The 21,164-nt window shown below is 36.1% G+C and overlaps 1 protein-coding gene across 1 annotated transcript in view; it reads right to left on the bottom strand.

Annotated features, from left to right (window-relative positions):
- Positions 1-21,164, bottom strand: part of LOC134843901 (uncharacterized) — a 681,357-nt gene that overhangs the window by 54,193 nt on the left and 606,000 nt on the right. Inside the window, exons 36-48 of the mRNA XM_063860276.1 lie at positions 20,694-21,062; positions 19,776-20,061; positions 17,487-17,771; positions 16,818-17,196; positions 16,144-16,529; positions 14,146-14,320; positions 5,099-5,336; positions 4,436-4,649; positions 3,883-4,129; positions 2,304-2,578; positions 1,454-1,940; positions 1,005-1,149; positions 504-663 (exon numbers count right to left, since the gene is read on the bottom strand). Coding sequence (XP_063716346.1) covers positions 504-663; positions 1,005-1,149; positions 1,454-1,940; positions 2,304-2,578; positions 3,883-4,129; positions 4,436-4,649; positions 5,099-5,336; positions 14,146-14,320; positions 16,144-16,529; positions 16,818-17,196; positions 17,487-17,771; positions 19,776-20,061; positions 20,694-21,062 — 3,646 coding nt within the window. The remainder of the gene's footprint in view (positions 1-503; positions 664-1,004; positions 1,150-1,453; positions 1,941-2,303; positions 2,579-3,882; positions 4,130-4,435; positions 4,650-5,098; positions 5,337-14,145; positions 14,321-16,143; positions 16,530-16,817; positions 17,197-17,486; positions 17,772-19,775; positions 20,062-20,693; positions 21,063-21,164) is intronic.

Genomic DNA, 21,164 nt, shown 5'->3' with positions numbered 1-21,164 from the left:
ATTTCGAGAATTCGCAAAAACTTTTAGAAATTACCAGACGTAAAGCTCATTGAATAAATAAATCAAAGTAAATTTTTGGACCTTCTTTTATGTTAAATAATCGGTGTCAGGAAAAAACATGCCATGTCATTAGATTCTATATGACAAAATAGCCCACGCGTAAAAGATATGCCGTCATGTAAAAATATATCATTCATCTGACAAGCGTAAATCATAAGCAACCTTCGGATCTTTAACAATTGCATCGTATGAGCAGTGATGTTTAAAAAATATACATGAAGATCAAACGTGCTTAAAATGCGCTAACAAAAAATGTGAACAAGCAAAACTTCATAACAGTTGTACTATTCAATCAAGAGTTCCATATAGTGAAAATGATGACATGAGGGTAAACGCTAACAGCACCCCTGAGAGGTCAAACTTAAAAGAGTCACCACAATTCATGTTTTGGAGCTTTTATTGTGATTTCTCTAAGCTTATTTTATTATTCAAAATGAACTCACTGGCGGTGATTTTGCATCAGCGTCTTCGTCGTTTTCCTTGTCGCCTTCATTTTTATCAAGTTCTCTTTCGTCTTCTTCAGCTTCTTCTTCCTCGTCTTCGTCTTCTTCTCTGCCCTCCTTTAGTGCCTTCATAATCTCCAGTTTGCTGTTGGGGTCTTTGCTGAAAAAAACAAGCAATTGCATATCAAATTTCCATTTCTGAACTCAAAGTTACAAACACTTCATAGAAATCAACATCGTGCGTTTTAAAAGGCAGAAAATTTCCAAGTTAATTGGACAACCCAAAATAAGATATACTATAAACACAGAAATGCGTAAAAAATTTAAGTTTTGAAAGGGAGAGGGTTCCAATTTCTCCAGATCAACCATTTTGATTTCCTTGAATTAAAAAGCCTGTCATTTTTAGACAAGTCATTTTAAATTTTTGATGGTTTGAATAATCTTTTTGAGACATTTAGGAGAGTTTAGGAAGTTCAGGTTCAAACTATCCAAAAACACTACCGTGCGAGCGATATGGACTTGATGTTTTGGAAGCTGTTGCAGATCCACTGTTCCGCCTCCCCGTCTGGGTCGATGATGAGTGGGGGTCTCACGTGACCAAAAGCGAGAACTATCGCCGCATTCTCGATCTGACTCAACGTGTAACCTAGACAAGGCAAGAAAAGAGAGTATTATACCAGTTTCAGAAGCGTTTATATTAAAATTTAGAGTTATATAACTTTAAATTTATATTAAAGATTTTTTCTTTTAAAAAGGTTAGTTTTGCAATTAAATGGCCGATATCTCTGGTAAAAAATAAAAAATAGAAGCAAAATTTTCATTAAGTATTTCAAGTTGTGACTTTCGAATTTCGTTTTGCACATGGTTAAAAAAATTTGAATGCAATTTAATACAACAATTTGGGATTTGTCAATATATTTGAGCAAATTAATCAAAAATTTTCCACCAACCAGCAGCTAGCCAGTGATTTAATTTGTCCTCTCCAATCAGCATCTTCACCACAGCCTTGATACACATCTGGTACCTATCCAGGTGCTCCTGCTCGATATCCATCACCATATTTTTCCTGTCACCCCCTTCAACATCTTCAGCCCCACTGTTCCTCTCTTCCAGGGGGGTCAGACGACTATTTTGCTCAAGAGGCTCGCCCGTACTTGTTTTGCTACTAATTGTTTGAGACTTGTCCTGCTCGATTACAAGCATACGTTGCTGTTGCTGGTCGCCATCTTGCATTTGATCGGAGGTTTCTGCGTTTTCGTCCGACGATGATTTTGTTGTTTCGTTTGGAGCAACATTTGTGTTTTCATCCGAAGAAGATTTTCTGTTTTGATCCGACATGGATTTGTCTTTTGTCGTATTAACGGAAGACAAATTTAATTTCCGCTCGGAACTCTCTGCTTCATTTTCAGCCATTGTTGTCGAGTTTACTGTCGTATCCTGAAGAAAAAAATATAGATACTCTTAAATCCTTGACGACATAATTTTTGGTCAATCGAAACTAACTTTCACTCATTTCAAGACGCAAAACAGAGTCAAAAACCTAAATAACATGAAAAAACTCTCGTTTCTAAACAGTTAAACATCTCAAGCTCACTCATTGTGCCAAGCGCTTGGCTTTAAATATAGACTAAACACGTTTCAAAAGACCGCAAAAGTAATTGGGTAATAATTTTGAAGCATGTTTGTTCACATTTTTGGAAAACTATTTAAGGTGTTTAACTAGCACAGAGCAAATATCCAGAACAAATAATTTTTAAAGTTAAAAAAAAAACTATTCAAATTATGCGATTTTGGCCGCACTTCAAAATTTCCAGTCTCTTTATTGTTCTCTGTCGAGTAGTTTCCGACTTCGTTCGGAGGTGTTGCCATGTTCTGTGCACTTTCATTGCGGCCGAACTTCATTTCAAACTCGACACCTCGGTCGTTGTCGTCTCCTCCGAGAACCGACTGACTCTTCTCGGCATATGCTGTCGGCTCTAGTTCGTGGCCTCGTTGGATGAACTCATTCGCTTCGTCTTCGTCCCCTTCGGAAGCGTCGAACATTTCGTCGTTGAAACTGTACTCAACATAGCGTCCTACGAGCAAAACACATTACTTAACAAGGATAGCCGGCTACTGTGCAAATAGCACAGAATGTTCCGACCATAGTCTTAAATATATATATATATATATCGCACCATAAAAGAGTCGGAAAAAATTGCAAAAGTTGATGAGCTCTGCCTGTATTTTGGATATAATTAAATAAAAAGTCTAGTCCCGAACCGAGAAGTCCTATTCCCCCTTCACAATGAAACCAAAGAGATGCGGCAACATCCGGTTTGGCAAGAACAACAAATGGTGAGGAGGGCTGGCATTATGGCATACAGTCATATTTTAGTGGTTCACGCCCTAGTATTTGGAAAGCAATCGCAAACTTGCAAAAGACGCCTCCCTTCAAAAACTTAGTTTCTTTAACGCCTCATGCGGGCACCAATTTACAAAAAAAGAAAAAGTATCGAGTCCTAAACGAAAAAGTGCAGAATATTATGCCGGTTTACGAAAAAAAACTGATTAACATTTCTTTCAAGCTATGGCGAACTTAAGCAAAAAATTTGTTCATTTGTTCTTGGTATATATTTTAAAACTGAAATGTTGTTTGTCATTTTTTTGAGAAAAGACGTCTCCTTGCAGCCTCCCGGAGACGTAAAAAAACGCATTGACTTGACTCGCACTTGAAAAACGGTGTCTCTAACAATTTAATCCCGGAAAAATCTCTCCTTTGGTGGTACGCTAGGTTGTGACTAGGGGGGCTGGCAAACCCTTTAGACATTGCGTTGTATGCCGACAGTTCAAAAAATTGACAAACTTCAGATGGTTCGAAAAATAGTTAAGTTTTACCTTAAAATGATTGCAATTTGAAAAAAAACTTAGATTAGATCGGTCAAAGTTTTGATCACAACCAGTTTTCATTCCATTATTCATTTAAATTCAGCCAATTAATCTATTATTAGCAAGATTATATTCAAGATCAAGTTCAATTTTGCAGAAATCTAATCATTTTTGGTTAATAATTGGAATCAAGCCGATCGGATTGGTTTTCAAGTTCATATCAGAGTCTAGACTATCGGTAAGGTCATTTCTGTTCAAATCTAAACCGCATTTAGCAGCTTGCATGTTATTTCGTTTTGCTTCGCAAAAATTTTCGCAATTAGGTTCCAAATTCCTTTCAAGTAATTTTCACTTTGATTCTAACAATTGGTATTAAAACGGGGTTAAATTGTAGTGGGGTTATTTAATTCTGGGGTTATATGAGAGGGGTTAAAAAAGGGGGTTAAAAACGCGGGGTGATAAGCTTGGGAACCACTCAAAACAATAGGAACTTCATCAGACAATTAATAACCATTAAGGGGATCGATGACGTCGAACTGGACTGGAATCCCTCTCTGGGTGAGGCAGTTGGGCCAGTGTTCCAACATCATCGAGGCCCTGAAGTTGAAGCCATAGGGTCCCAAGTAGGCTGCAAAAGCAGCACAGAGAGCAATGCTCCCACAAACAGTGGCTTGTCGCTCCTCGAATGCACTCTGGATACTCTGGCATACGTCTACTTGGTGCATCATCACTAGGCCAAACTGGGTAGCTTCGTCAACCTGGAATAAAATGAACGACGGGACATACCCTTGCAACGTAACTTTGGTGGTTACTTAATTGTGCAAAACAATTATTGAGACCCCACCCGATAACAGTCAAGCCAGCCATTTTTATACGACTTCAAGGAATCTTTCCCATTAAAGAGCACCCACCAAATTATAGCCCCTATCATAACAGCAAAATAAACTTCGGTGGTGGCGTCAATTGTTTGGCTAGGCTGGGGAGGGGGGGGAGGGGGTGGGGTTCATTGGTTTTAAGTTACTGGGAAAGATGGATTTGGGGCTATAATCAGATAGAGCCGTTACCTGTTGGTCCATGTTGACAGTTGCTTCTTGCTGGTTGTTTTTATCCACCGTAGCCTTTTCATAGTTCTTGGCCAGTTCCCTCAACCTCTGTTCCAATTCGCCCCTCCTGCTCTCCAGACTGACCATCTTCCCCTCTGCCTCTCGCAACTCCTCCCCCGTCAAGTCCACCTTCTCCTTCAGGGGTCGCACCTTCTCGTACTTCAGTTTGTTGAACCTAGACAGAAGAGAGACACCATAATACCGCAACTCGCAAAAAAGACAGAAGTCCTTGCAAACCAAATGTTTCCATGTTTTTCACTGAATATTTTGCGATTTTTTTTCCAAATTACATAGCTGTAAACTGTCACAAAACCAAAAACAGGAACCAATTTTTTTTCGAGAAAGAGTTTTTCCAAAGATTCATACATTGATTGAATCACGAATGAAAGGGCTCGATGATTAAATATCACTCAGTCCCGCACGTCTTTGTTTCACCTAATTTTGCGCGGGGCAAAAATACGCTAGAAACCTTAGTTCCTTCCCAATGGTTGATGCATTCAAATTTCAACCAAAAAACTAACTTTTTGGTTTGTGTTGATAAATGTTCGCGGAAAAAAATCACCTTCAAGTTTAAATCTTAATATTATGAATTTTAGCAATTTAAATGTTGTACTTTACACTAACTGTATGACATTGAGAACCCATTGAGCCAGATCTCCGGCCGCTTTGTTGTCATTGGCCCGCATCGTCATCTGGTCAGGCGTGAAACTGGGTTTGTTCACGAGGGGTTCCACCATCTCCAGTGTCGCTTTCTTCATCGGCTCCTGTTCGAATCGAAGAAGTTCCTCTTTGAATCGCTCCAAGTTGGCCATCTGTCGTTTGGCACCCTTCGCCCACGTGGAATCAGAGTTTGGCGCTTTCACTGAAATTACCCAAAAATATGAAATATACACACTTCAGATTTGATATTATGAAGTACTTCAGTGTATTATTAAATATTTGAGTGAGATTTTGGGCGTAATTATAAAATCACTCGATGAGGTTTAATTTCCGAATTATGGTATGATTTTGCTATGGTATCTGATACTTTATATGTGAAATGATTCCGGTTGGAAAATTTCTTAGACAAATAGCCCGAGATATTAATTGAACTGGAAAACACTGAACTTAAGAGAAAAGAATTAATTGAACAAAATACAAGTATTCAAATTATAAGCAGAAACACAATTGACATAAAAAGAAATCAAAAAAAGAGGAATTGAAAAATGAGGATTGAAAACACAATTAGCTCTAGAACTGCCTAAAACTACATCGAAAGTATTTCTAGGAATCCTCGATAAAGATTGATAGTTTTTGGACTTAGATTTCAGTTTCAGAATTGGAGTTTGAGCAGAAAGTTTAAAAATATTTCGCTTCCTTATATAATCTAGAACATCGTTCTTTTGATGAGAACTCGGTTCCACATTTCTTTTCATATTCGGAACTTCCTTTTTCGGTTCGCTTTCGTGCCACGAATCATTAATACACTGCTGAAAACTCGGCTCATGAGTTGAACAAATTATGATGTCACAATGTACGTATATAAGAGAAGTTCGGCTCTCGTCGACGAAACGAAACGACTCGAATTGGAAGAAGATTTCGTTGTTTTTTGAAATATTCTCGAGTACATGAAAGGTCGAATCAAGAGGAGCTCGTTTCTCCAAAAAACCAGGCATCAAAAATATTTAATTCCAGTTTAAATTTCCGAGAAAACACACATGATGTTAATTGTTTTTTTTAGCTAGCAGAGTCATGATTTCAAGCTTATTCGAAGCAGAAGCGCAAAATAGTTTGGCTTCTTTCTATCCTCACATTAGCACAAGTTTTGTTGAATCTTGAGAGAAAAACTTAAAAATACATGCCCACAGAATTTAGATAAAATATTTTTTAATCTACAGCATCTACTAAATAGTCTTCACCGCTATAAATAAATACAGTAAATTAGCACTATAGCTTTTCATTGAGAACTCTAATTTTGCCGTTTTCTGATTGGTCAAAAATTTGACTAACTTAATCAACTTAACAATTTCTCCCCCTTTCTTGAAAGGGGGAGGGGGTTTTTTAAGTACATCCAACATTTTGTAGAAAAAAAACCCGAAAAAAACATCATGTTTTTTTTCGGATTTTTTTTCTACAAAATGTTGGATGTACTTGAATGATTTCAAACTGCTGAAAATGGTTTTTTTAACGAAAATTTCAGAAAAAAAACTGTTCGTTTGGTGCCTGGAGTAGGTAATATCTGTCGAGGTCTCTGTTGCTGTTTGTCTTGGTAGTCCAACAGCTCTCGAGGACTATCTTCGAATTGTAGACAGTCGAAATCAACTTGGCAGATATGAACACAGTCTGACTCGTGGAACTGATATACAAGATAGGATTTCAAGATTTTTTAAATAAAAAAGAAAATTTTTAAGTTGAAAATCAACCAAAATCATTTAAGAGTGTACATGATTTTGAATGATTTTCAACCTAAAAAGTTCCTTCTATTTTGTGGGAATAGAACTTTCTGCTAAAAAGCTAGCGTATTGTTTTGAACTGCTCTAACTCAATATAATTATTGTTGGAACATCAACAAAAATTGTTTGAAAGAGACACTGCCCTCGCCCAAAGGCCCTAACTTACGTTTTTATCAACGTTTTACACTGTTAAACGCTGTTCTGATTTTTACACATAATTTTATCGGTTTTTGAACACTGAGTTCTGATTGGCTGACATATTTTTCATCTCAAAAACTAGGGATTCCCTGTTTGAATAAGAAATCCTTTCTTGACAATGAGTGGTGCCCCGAATGGCTGAGGAACTCGGAAGTCGGAGTCTTTGAAGAGTGTGAGTTCGAAGTTGAGGTGACCAGTGGCGTAAGCGTCCACCGAATACATCTGAAGGTCATCAAGACCCTTCATGGTCAGACCATGTATGGACAAAGTGCATCTAACATGGGCTGAAATTTCAATTGTTTATTAAAAAAATAGTTGCCCACATCAACTATTTTTTAAAAAAATAGTTGACCAAATAGTTGCTCACAAAAAATCATCAAAAATATTGACTATGCAGCCAAATCATTGTTTTTTTTCTAAGTTTTTTTAAGACTCTTATTGAAGACTTTTCTAATGGCTCTTTTGATTAATATTTTGGATAAGCTAATAAGTATGGATTAAAAACAATTGACTAGCCAAAATTTTTTTCGGTTTCCCAAGAAAAGCTCTTAAAGGGTCAAGCATTGTATTATATTAAAGATCTATTGTCGTAATTACTACTTCAAAAAAATCAAAAAGTTGTCTCAGTGTCAAGAAAAATTTAATAATTTTTGTAAAATAATTTTGCGTTATGATAGAAGTTGATGATAAAAGTGGCACCTGCAAAGTTGGATGATTGTGCCCCGGGGAACACAGGTGGGAACACCTGGACAGTCTGCTCGAAAGTCACTTCAGTGGCAGAGTGGATGGTCCTATTTTCAGTAGAAGTATGGCATCAGGCACCGTTATTCACAAAACATGACAACACCATACATTTAAGGAGCAGATCTATGATTTTAGCCGGAGAACCAAGAAAAATTTTCAAATATATAAAACTTAAAGTGAAAAATGTTTTTTTTTTGTTGCATCTGAGAACCTAGTTTTGAGCCTTTCCATAGATGCAAGAAAAAGTTTCCAAAAAAATCTGCCTTTTCGATAGAAAGGTTGGCGGTTCGAGGCTTATCTAAACTGTACTCGTTCGTGAAGCAGCATTTTTAGCTCAAAAGAACTGCTAACTGCTAAACTATATGTAATTCTTGATAAAAGATTTAGCAGCGGTTTATTACAGTGAGATGAAGCGCAAAAAATATGATAATTTAAACAGTCCATGGCCTCTTCCACGGATCCCTTCAGCCAGATGAAAAATTCAATTTTTCGGTGTAATTATTATTTTTACAAGATTGCTAATGAGAGCAAAATGTTGGTAAATTTTATGCCACATTTGAACGAAATGAAAAATAAACAAGATATTAGCACAGAATGTTCCGACCATAGTCTTAAAAATACACATAAAATTTTTTTTCAAATTACTGTCGTCTTTCTGTATGATGTGACAAAAGGATCGGAACGAAAAACTAGAACTCAGGCAAATTCCACAGTCATAGTAAAACAGGCAAATGGGACAACAGTTTTTGTAAGAAAATGACAAGAAAAACAAAAAAAATTGAAAAAAAAAAGTTTTTCATTCCCAAAATGGCGCTCCAAAAAATGCCTTTTTTTAGAATCAATCTAAGTTTTAATTGCTTAAATTAAGCATCAATTAGCTATTGCAAGCCAAACGCTGCTAAAATAAACGTTACTCGCTCGCTTCATTCGCTCGCATTTAGACTAAAAATAAAAAAATTTAAACCTGTATTCTCGATACTGGGATTAATTTTTCAAAAATTTTACTGTCGTTCGAATCACGACTGAAAGGGCTTTAAAGTTTTGTGTCACTGAAAGGGCTTTAAAGTAAAGTTTTCTGATGATATTTTTCTGGTACCTGATTTTTTGAGAAAATCATCCCCACACACGCCATATAAATTACAAAAGAATAGATTTCACTCCTTGTAACAAATCAATTATGGCAAATAAGCTTGTTTCAACCAACTTGGAACAATTTTTAAGACAGATTAAATCTCGCTTACGCGTTAATAGCGCGAATTATATCGCGCGTTAATTGTCCCACATTGGTCAAAAATGGCCAAAATAGCAATCTTTAAACCCCCATAACTTTACGAAAAATGATCACAGGTGAAATATCTTTTCAAATTTAAGCTCAGGACAACAATACCTTTTGAATGATATTTAAAAAATTCTGTAAAAAATGGCTAGTTAAAAAGTCGTAATTTGTCTGAATAAAAAAAGACACCCCGAGCACAAGTATTCCGTTACTTTCGTATCGAAAGTCGGAATAATAATAAAAAATTGAAATACAAATGGCCGGAACAAAAACAGAGGTGTGTATGAGGGGTGGGGCGGGGAGTTATTGGAGAAGAGCTCAGCCTTGCTTGTATCAGTAGTTAAGAGCCGCCTATATGTGCGAAGTGGGATAGGTTTTGATGAAAGTCTGTTCACGTTGTATGTCCCTATGTATGGTCTCTCTCTTTAAGTAACATATCCATGAATGGTATATGTACTGTTCACGTTGTATGTCCCTATGTATGGTCTCTCTCTTCAAGTAACATATCCATGAATGGTATATGTACTGTTCACATTGTATGTCCCCATGTATGGTCTCTCTCTTTAAGTAACATATCCATGAATGGTATATGTACTGTTCACATTGTATGTCCCTATGTATGGTCTCTCTCTTTAAGTAACATATCCATGAATGGTATATGTACTGTTCACATTGTATGTCCCTATGTATGGTCTCTCTCTTTAAGTAACATATCCATGAATGGAATGTATGGTCTCTCTCTTTAAGTAACATATTCATGAATGGAATGTATGGTCTCTCTCTTTAAGTAACATATTCATGAATGGAATGTATGGTCTCTATCTTTAAGTAACATATCCATGAATGGTGTGTGAACAATGGTGCCTGGTGGTGTGGCAGTGGTCGTAGGGGAACAAGATGTGGAAGTGAGTTGAGTTCACTCGCAGAATACATCTTCTGTCATTCAGATGCACAAGTTCCCCAGGCAGAGTCAGTCCCGTCTATTACCGAATTTTCACAAATAAAAGTCGGGTAAAAGTCGCGTATTTAGCACAGAAGCAAAGCGGAGCTTCGCAACACTTACAATACAAGTAGAACGCTGCATTACAAGATATTGATAGAAAAAAAAGAAGCAAGTCATTATTTTTTGAAAAGTTAAGCTGCAAAAATTAATTGAAAAAACTACATCTACAAAAATTTCATATCATTGGCTTGAATGAATGATCTTCAACAAAAGTCCTTAAAAGCATTAAGAAAAAATGAACAAGCGTCAGCTAAGGCATAACACCTTCATTAAGTAGGCACAAAACATTTCAAGCTAAAAAAACTTTGAAGTCCAAGCTGTTAAGACCCATCCCTCCTGAAAAGGTCAAAGGCATTTTGAAACTCGCCCTTGAAGCTACGCAAATTAGGTTTGACTAAACCGATGAAACATAAGCCCAGCCCATATAACCGAAAAACAATTCATAAATTTTAGTTAACACTTGGGGCGCAGCTAAAACTTGAAGTACCCGTTTGATATTTTTTACAACGTGCTTTAATTGACACAGGATGAAATGCATAATTTTCGAAAATTTCAAAAATCCAAAATCTTTGTCGTTTTTTGACTAAAATAAGTGATTATTTGCTGGTGTAGGGGAGATACCTATTACCCGTTCTAACAAATGAACTCAAAAGGAAAATGGGCAGGGTAGTGGAAATTCCCACGAAAATTTCTTTTGATTGAATTTGTGACAGCCAAGTTACTTATAATGGCAAGATTTCCATAACTTTTTTTTTCGATTTAACTCTAAGTATCAGATTTGACAGGGTAAATTTTAAGAAAAGTGAAACTAAAATTTGGAAAAGTTTGGAAAACGGTAAGAACTTGTGAATGTGAACGTTTTCAAGGACATGACATGATTTCTTGTAACAACTGGGGAATTGACGTTTCGGCGAAAAAAAAACCCGATTGAATCCTTTATCTCACAATTGGCAGGATAATTTTTTATGAAAAATCAAAAAGAATACAGAAAATGAAAATGACCAACTTTAGCCCTTTCCGAAATTAATATATTTTTTTTCTACATAAAACAGGGCGCACCGGCGTATGCAGCGAAAAAACTCAATTTGTTTTTTCGATGAAACCATTATTCTGAAAATTGACAGCGTAGCTTTTTGAGAAAAACGGTCAAAAATTTTACAAAAACGGTCAAATTTTTCAAAAAAAACTACCAAAAGTTCATGCCTATAAAGTTCCAATGACTGTTATTTTTTTCCTGAAAAAAAAATAAAGGGGTATCAGCTTAAGCAGTGTACCTTCCCACGTCCCGTTTTTTGAATTAAACACAAAATCAGAGGTTTGTGAGAGTAGTTTCGAAAAATTTCGAAAAAAAAGACCAAAAAATCAAAAATTTGACGTTTCCGAGGGCTATAAAAATTTGTGCCGAAAAAATTGAGCGTAGCCGATTATTCAGAAAAATTTTTCAAAAATCGTTTTTTCGATTGAACGCAAAATTTCTGATTAAGGAAAGTTGTTCTCAAGACATGTCATAAAACTTCAAAAAACAGTCAAAAAATCAAAAGATTGACTTTTCCGAGGACTATAACTTTTCGGTAAAAAAATACGGGCGTAGCCGCTTATACAAGAGAACTTCCCACAATCAATTCTATCCAATGAACCTAAAATCCAAGACATGAGAGGGTAATTATTGAGAAAAATCGAAACGTTACAAAAAACTGTCAAAAAAAATTGACTTTTCTAAGGGCCATAATTTTTTGAGCAAAAACTTTTTGGCGCAGCCACTTATGCAATTGAACCCAAAATCTCAAATTTGGGCTGATACTTTTCAAGAAAGAGGAAAATTCGACAAATAAATGGGTCAAAAATTCCTCCCAAGGCGAATTTTTCGAAGGCCTTAGAAAGTGGGGTAACATAGAAAGAGACAAGTGGATTATGCAGGCATACAGAGAAGTGGGCGGTTTGTTATTGGATCTACTTTTTTGAAAATTGGCGAAGTTTTTTTTTTTAAAAAAAGGGCAAAATTGTCAAAACGTCTCAAAAAAAAATTAAAAAAAAAAAACAAATCCCGTACGTTTTCATGATGCCTAAAGTTTTAGGACCGTTGAAATCAAAAATTAAAAAACCAAGCTTTTGAGAGAAATTGCTTGAAAAGCGTAGCAGATAATACAAATTGCATTTCAAAGAAAACTGAAAATCAGCCGACAGAAATTAGGATGAAAACCACAAATCCGAAATCAACAATTTTTCAATACATTTAATTGAACAAACTAAGGACTACCTCAGATAAACAAAGTAGTTTGATTTGATTTTTCAAGAAAATGAGCATGTCCGCAGAATTGAGCTGTCAGCAAAATTTGTCAGAAAAGTTGTTTACGGGAAAAGTCTAGTTCCCGATTACCAGTCACTTGCTCTCGCAAGTGAAATCAATTAATTTTTATCGAAAACCGTCTTTTTATTCAAGAAATCTTTTATTCGAAGGTATTTATTTTTTCAATTCATGAAACTATTTCATTAAAAAAATTTCATGATTTTTTTTAGCTTGGCGGCTTTTTTTGAGAAAATACGGTTTATGTGTGATTTTTACAATCAAAGTTATGACGAGAAAGGACTTATTTTTAAGATATCAAATCTGTAATCATTAAAAACAGTTGAAATTAGCTATTCGATTAGTGAGTATTACATAATTTCAGGGCTCACTACAGATGTTTTTTGTAAGAAATAACTTGAGTCTTTTATAAAAAAAAAACTATGCAATATTATGAGCTGAGGCAATGATTCAATTACAGCCGATCACTTTGTTTTACTTATTTGAAATGCCAAATTCAACTCTAATTAGTTTAACAGTAATTTTTGATTACTATCTTGTATAACTTTCTCGTCATCATTTCTGAGTTATAAAACAATCTCAGTGAGCTGTCTGTTTATACCTGAACCGAAATGAGCATATAAGTTGGCGTGCACTGCACAATAATTGAGTCATGCACTTGTGTGTACTTATTGGCCACGGGACAAATTGGGTTCGGCGTCGCGTTCGGCCTCGCTCGGAAACTCAGACCCGAAGTGAGTCCTCGCATGTGACAAATGAATATGTAAACCACAATTGTGTCTATGAAACAGCACGGGACACTTTGGTCCGAAGATTGAGAAGTCGTGTTAAGTCGGCTCCCGAATGGAATGCTCGGTTGTCTCGGCAATTGTCGTGGACGAGCAGTGACCACGTAGTTGACCATATAAGGAAAATTTTAAGTTCAATTTATAAAAGCGATGAGCATTTCCAATTTTCATTGAAGATAAAATAGACGAAAACCTGAGAAAATTATCTGAGAATTCACTTTCGATTAGGAAACTTTGAGTTTAAGTGTAAAGAAAGCACTCGCTTGCTCCGTATTTAACAACTATCAAGTTAAAATCTATCCAAGGATTTACATAACCTTTTGAAGTTATTATCGATGTCGGAAATCATTTTGACTCAAACGTTTACACTTCGCGTAAACAGAACGGTCCAAAGAAAACCAATGACACCAATTCAAAAGATTATCTGCACCATTGAACAAAGTTGTGATGAGCAAAGAACTAAAATACCACATTTATGCATAGCACCTTGTATGGTATGAAGTATATTGTTATATTGAATAGAATCATTAGATATTTCAAAAAGATTAGCACATTTTTAAGAAAAGCACAAGAAATTGTTTGATTACAAATTGGACGCTCTTATTCCAGATTCTTAGTTTTGAGCGAAGATATTATACTACGTTGTGTTAGGAAATCAAAAGCTTAATTTGAGTTTGTAAAACGAATCGTTATTTTTGTATACGAATCAATGAGAAAAATCGTAAAAAATTTTTCAACAGTCTGAAATTTACTTAAATGTTTTTGCATCCAAACACTTAGTTTTATCATTTCCGACGCATTCTACTAAATATAAACACATTTTCACGCTAATACTATACTTCTGAAGCTGTTATGCTGTTACGTTGTGGTGCCATTTTAGAAGTGTTCTGCATTGTTTTTGAAATGATTTCAGAAGTAAACTCACGTATTTTGATGATGGTGGCGAGTAAGTCCTGCACCTCCTGGTCTGGCTTCGGCATCGCTCTCAACTCCCCCAGCTGCACATTGTCCAGTTGATGGACCAGCTTCACTGTCTCGGAATACAGTTTCTCAGTCTTGTAACACGCCCGCTCATAGGCCAGACGGAACTCGGGAAGTGCCTAGGAAAAAAAAGAGTCGTGTAAGGTCGGTTAAAAATGTTCCTCCCCTCATTGCAGAAAGCATACAGTTATTGAACTCCTGTGTTCAATAACTGTATGTTGTTCAATATTCGTATACGGAACTAGGGAAAGGCCTGAAAAAAAAGACGACTAATGTCGGATACAACCGCGTTTAAAAATTCGTTGATATATAAACCAGACGAAGTATCAACCAGCCGAAAATTCGAAAGTGTTATATCATATTTATGCAACAATAATGTAGCAGTTTCGAAAGTTATGCAAAATTCATTCATATGATGTAACTTTTCGGCTGGTTAAGAGTAATGAACGTAGTGAAGACTCTTATATAGGTCTTGCTGATTTTTTTATTCAGGAAAAAGGAATCAATTGAGCAATCTCCCCCCCCCCCCCGTAATGACCAATTGAGCTATCTCCCCCCCCCGCAAAAACGAATAAACTCTTCAAAAAAACGTCAGCAAACGGAAGTAGATGGATGTTTTGTTTATAGCACGCAATCATTTGACCGACTAAAGTTTTTTTTATATGAGTAACGAGAAAAAATTTATAAAAATAACTCGAAGTTTATGAAAAAAATTTTTTTTGCAAATTTTTGTATAGGCGACCATAGCCTCATCGAGGAAAGCGATTTACCAGGGTTGGTGCTCTAGCCTTGTATCTGAATAGCAAAAAGGGTTCTCCGCAGCACCTTAATATTGTACGCAAAAGCTTTTTGTCATTTTAAGAAAGAAAAAAGTCGCTTTTTATGCCTGATTTATTGATTCTTTTTTCTATTTGAATGAAACTTTTGAGCTTTGATATTGTAAGTTTTGGCTTTCCACAGTCGTTGCAAAATATGGTTTATGATTTCATGTCATTCAAACTATTTTCAAGTGGTTATAAACATGTCTCAAGTACCTATTGAGCTATCTCCCCCCACGCGAGAATGGGGGGGGGGGGTGGGAGAATGCTCAATTGGCCCGGAAAAAGACTTAAAATTTGTTCACGCTCAGTTTTGATTTTTCTCGGTTTGACTTGTTATTTTAACCTCAGTGCATTTCTATTATCAAAAGGAAGTCCGTTGTTACTGTCCGTCATAAATTGTTCTACAAATTCAAAGAGCTTTAAGGCCGTCTATTTTTTTTCTTCGAAATTCAAAAATTGAAGGTTTTTGAAAAAACAAGTTGATTTTGTTTTCAGTTTCCTTGCCTTCATTACTTTTTTCCAACTGTCAGTTGGCTATGTTTTATACTTCGGCTGGTTTATTTACCTCCAAAAATTCTCCTCCCCTTATTCCAAAAAGGATGCAACGTGTATGTTCAAAACTCGTATGAGATTCAAAATTCGTATACAGAACACGGCAACAATCTCCGTTAACAATCCCGTTAAAAATCAGGTTAACAATCCCCCTTCCCCTATTGTAAAAGGGATGAAATTCCTTACAAGGTTCAAAATATTCTAATATACTTCGCCTTTAAAAACCCTTTTGATAAAAAAAAATTGGTAATAATTTTGGTAAAATTTTAAGGAATATTGAGAACTGCTCTCATCTCTATGAATTTTTTTTCTACGAAAAACTGATAGCAGAAGAGATACTTTTTGGAAAATTTTTTGACTATAAAATTTATATTATGACTATAAAATGCGTTTTTTTTTTTAAAAAAATACCCAAAATAGAATCGGCCAATAAAAAAATGTTACAAATGTCATATTATTCAAAGCGCTTGAAAATTTAACAAGACCCAAAAAAAATCATGATTTAAAATTTCTAAATTAAATATTTCAAAAATTTTTCTAAATCAATGATCAATCACGAAATCACTCACTTTTCTAAGATTGATGAGTTTGTCATGTTGCTTATACAACACCACCAAATTCTGTCTTGCGATCGCTTTTGCCTCTCCAATTTGACCCATCAATTTAATAGTTCCTTCAACTTGACTCTTCATCACACTTCGTTCATGCTCCAAAGACTTCTTCAGCTTCAAAATGACGTCATTGCCTTCGGCTATATTACGTAACGAATGCTCAACCTTTTCATTCGTGGCTCTGATTTCGGTTTCTCGTCTCTTTCGCAGGTATACGAACCGCTCGATGAACTTCTCGTAAGTGGTGTTCGTAAGAGTGAAGAATTCACCCGCGTTCTTTTCGGCCCCGTCTTGCTGCCGGATTGCGAGATGCATGTTGGCTAACACATGCGCGGTGTCTTCGTCTAAATAAATCGAGATTCGGTTACAAGTTAGGTCAATTTAATACTTCGCTGGTAACTTTTGGCAGTTTTCCATGAAAAAAAGAATCGATTGATTTTGTTAGAAAATTGAATAATTCGCCTCGTGTCTTGAAGTAAATTCTTAAAAATGGTCAAAAAAATCTTAAAATGCTTCTTTTTTTTTTCAAATAAAAAATTAATAAAATTTTAATGGGAAATTTGAGTGTCTCTAAGTTTCAAGGACAGCGTAGCCTACTTGGCCCAACAATTTTAATATTAATTCTAACTAACCATCTACGTGATAATTTGCTACTTCAATCAACTGTTGCAACTTCCAATGCGAGAAGAAAATAATATTCATGTGAGTAGTCAAATGTGGAAATGTGATGCATCGTCTCTGGAACGCATGCTTGGACGCCGAGGTGACCAAAACAACTCTGAAATTAGTGCGGACATTCTCCAAGAAGAAGTCCCACGCAGTTCTTCGACTGTATGGAAGACCACTTTGGATCACGGCACTTCGGATTGAGTTGACGATGCTGGTTTGTTCTTCAGGACTGAAGAGTGAGTTGACAGGGGGTCCCTGGACGATCAGTTCCTGGAGATGACTCAAGATTTGGTCCTCGCAGCTCGTCTCATGCAAGGTAACCATCAGCAGTATTTTTTCATTCTGAACAAAAAGTATCCCCTTTTTTCGTCATCTTAAGCGAATCAACGTTTCATGATTACAGGAATAGATATTTTACACAAAAAAATAGGCAGAAAAAGATTTTACACGATCGGATCTCGTTGAAAGATTATTTTTTCGTCTCAAAATTAAGTAAAACTTCAATTAACCAGTTAAATCATTCAAACTACAGAAAATCATTTAGAAAATAATTGTTAGCGTTTCACTATATTCAATTAACCACGAACTGATTTGAACCATCTCGATTTACATCAAAATAACCGACTACTTACATTGACTCCAGCTCGTTTGTAGCCAGTCGAAATCTCTCTTCTAAAGTGCTCCAAATTGTACTCAACCTCGCTTCTCCCATGTGCCATAGAAGTGGCAGTACTCGCAGCAGCTGCCGCCAGGTGGGAGGGTCTGATTTGGAAGAGTGTGTAGTTGGACAGGTGGGCTGCCATGGACACTATGAGCATGATGACCCCCGGTGACCCGTCTGCAACTAGCAGGGCGTGGCCCACATTGTGGGGCGAGTGGAGCATACGGGCTATTCGGCACACTTCTTCCACAGTAGACTGAAAAATAGATATCTATATAGCAGCAAGGATAGCCGGTTACTGTGCAAATAGCACAGAATGTTCCGACCACAGAATGACAAAAAAATGAAAAAAAAGACAAGTTTTATAGTTTTTTGTCTGAAGTAGAAAAATAACAAGTTTTATACTTTCTTGTCTGAAGAAAAATGACAAGGAAAACCAAAAAAAATTATAAAAAATTCGAAAAAAAAATTTCTTCAAAATTTGTTGCTAATTTTTTTTAAATGTTTGAAATTTTTGATTCCTAAAATGGCGTTTAAAAACTTAACAACCTAATTTTACTCGAGGCGACTTAACTAAATTAGGCACAATTAAGCTATTGCAAAGGGCTTAAATTAAGTATTAATAAGCCTGCTCGTTCACTTTATTAGCTCGAAATTAGACCAAAGAATTAATAAGCCTGCTCGATACCGAGAAAAAATGTTCCAAATTTTTTAATGTCGTTCAAATCACCACTGAAAGGGTTTTAATATGAAAGAAAAAAAACTAAGACACACATGAATGCACAGTTCCTCCCCATTTTCAATTGTCGGAACAAAAACCTAGATCACAAAAAGAGGAGTCAATTGCTGTGCAAGAAGCACAGAAAATTCCAATCACAGTTATTTTTCAAACAAAAAAATGAGTTTTCAAACAATTTCCCCCAATTTGAGTCACTTTGTTGTGCGCTTGGTTGGAGCAGTTAAAATCAAAATTTCCCGGAACTTTATAAAAAGTTATCATTGAATACAGCTATCTTACAAAATTTAAAAACTGATGTGCGAAAAAAATCAACTTTTTCAGCATCACACTTTCAAGTTTATGCAACTAATAGTGCTCGGGAACGTCAAAACTAATTTTTATAGCTAAAAACTAAATGTTTTATAGTTTAATTAAGAACTTTTCGCGTTACTTGCTCGCTTTACTTACTCGGCGAAAACTTGAAATCAATTTTTCTCAACAAGGTGAAAACTTTTTGAAAAATTTTAATTTTTGATCGAATCACAATTGAAATGGCTTTAATATGATAAATCACTCAAGACCATTTGTTTTTTTTTGTACATGACTTTGCGTGGAAGGAAAATCTACAGAGTTTCTCCTCATTTCAGTGATCGGAATAAAAACGAACTCAGAGGTGAAGTGTAGCTTTGCATCACTTGCGAAACAGAACAAACACAACAAACATGAAAAAATGAACAAGTCGAAAACGAAAAAAAAAAACTGAAAAAATTAAGCCCACAATATTTCTTTAAAAAATTTATTCTAAAACAACGACCGAAGCAAAACAATTGAATTTCAAATTAGCAACGGAGTAGAGCTTATGCAGCAGAAACAAAGCCGCTTGAGCCAAAGCAGACACGAGTTGAGCCGGAAAAAAAAATTACAAAAAAAATTTAAGTCCCTACTGAAACTACAATGAACAACCCTTAGAGCTATAACGAAAACTGCTTACAGCACAAGATAATCCGTGATGTGGTAGCTAAACCGACAACAATTGAGCAGACAAACAAAAGTCCGACAATTCAATTTAACCAGAAAAATATTTTTCCATTGCATATATAACAAAAAAAACAAGGTCCAGCCGGGAGTAGGTCCCCAGACCTTAGGATGCCAAAACGTCCCCATCACCTCTAGGCCAGGTGGAACGAGCCTGAAAATTGATAAGGTAATGCCAGTAAGATTGATAAGGTAATGAAAATTGAAAAAGCCAGTAAGATAAGCAGGTAAGATTTGCAAGAAGATGTTTACTGGAAAAATGCCTAGTTCCCGATAATACCAAGACACTTGCTCTCGCGGCTCTTTCTCCTTCCCCCGCCTGAAAAAATTTTGTTCTCCTTCCCCACCTGCAAAATCAAGTGCCCAATTAAATAAAACGGTTTTTTTTAACATAATCTGCATTTGGGGGTGAGGATTGCATAGTAGTGCTAAATAAATCCAAAAAATCCCTGAAATAATACTTCGAAAACCCAGTCAAATAACGAAAGAAACGTTTCCTAAAATTACCTTGTAAAGAGGAACTCTGATATTGGGTTTTGATTTATTGAATTCTTTAATGGACTCCTTCAAGACACCCTTCACTTCATCGACATCTTCGAAGGCCCTGTAGTTGTCATGGAACCTTCCGTCCCTAGACACAGTGCCTGGTTGGGGTCCCGCAATCACCACTCCACTTAGCGTCTCCTCCAGACTGCTGAAGGTGGGTCGGGACACTTCTGTCTCAATCAGAGAATCGAGGTCTTCGTCGTTTGAGAACTCTTTGCGTGCGGCTGTCGTGAACACTTTTTGATACCTGAGAAGAACATCAAAATCATCGATTGATAGTCAGTTCTTTGTCACTAAAATTTCACTGAATTGAAAACATCGAAGCCTGTGCTATCATATTTGACTCTTAAATTTTGCAGAGAGATGGATTTTAAAAATAAATCTGTGTCAAATCAAAATCATGGCTGGACTGATGGATTTATGCATCAGAAAAAAAACTTTTTTTTCTGGAAGTTGCCATTGAATTAAAGACCGCTATTTGAATGATATCTGTAGCATAACTTCGAAAAAGCGCAAAACAGTAGCTTTTTCCGAAGCCGCCGGATACCACTATCTTAATTTTCTGTCAGTTGATTGAAGGCAATGCATTTCAAGAAAATTTTTCAACGCATTCTGCGAATCTATGAAACGTGAACAAATTACATGTGACAAAAATATGTAATTCGCCTACTTTAGTAAATTTTACAATCAGGGATCTCTTTACCTATGTTCCTCCTTATTGCAAAAAGGGATTCGCTACTTGGTTCACAATTTGCAAAATCTTGTAAGAATTGAATTTATAATGGTGGAATTCGTAAACTTCTAGGTGCTATAAAGGGATCCCTTTAATGTTAGAAATTTGCAATTTTGAGTAAACATTGGGTTCCCAATCTATCTTACCGGTCGTAGTCGACGTGGTCTATTAGCCTTCGTCCAAACACCCACTGATTCTCATGTTCCCACAGCAGAATAATGTCCTTCCGGTCACAGTGGGGTCTCAAACTCAGACAGACATTGGTGAAGATAGTCCTGATATCTCTGACTGTGAACACATAATGGGCTCTCTGAACTGTGGGTAGGAACATACTTCGAAGTCGGTTGTGAACTTCGGTAGTGACGGCGACTGTAGTTGAGAGCAGATTCTCGACCTTTCGTTTCTCTTGGTTGTATCTGTAGCTGGACATCGTCGTCCCAACTGGAGCTGTGAGGTCAAAAGGCAGGAAGTGGTTCATCAGGAGTGTCTTGAAGATAGTTTGGATGTCGCTGTTGCTAAAATACAAAAATAGGTGAACTCCGTGATTTTTTATAAGAAAATTTTACTATTAATTGAAGTACTCGAACTTTCAAAATAGAAGACAAAATTCTAGTCAA

The sequence above is a fragment of the Symsagittifera roscoffensis genome, chromosome 1 (genome assembly GCF_963678635.1).
Source record: "Symsagittifera roscoffensis chromosome 1, txSymRosc1.1, whole genome shotgun sequence".
In the NCBI taxonomy this organism is placed as follows: Eukaryota; Metazoa; Xenacoelomorpha; order Acoela; family Convolutidae; genus Symsagittifera; species Symsagittifera roscoffensis.
Note: the sequence above shows the minus strand (reverse complement) of the source record. Positions and strands in the feature narration are given on the sequence as shown.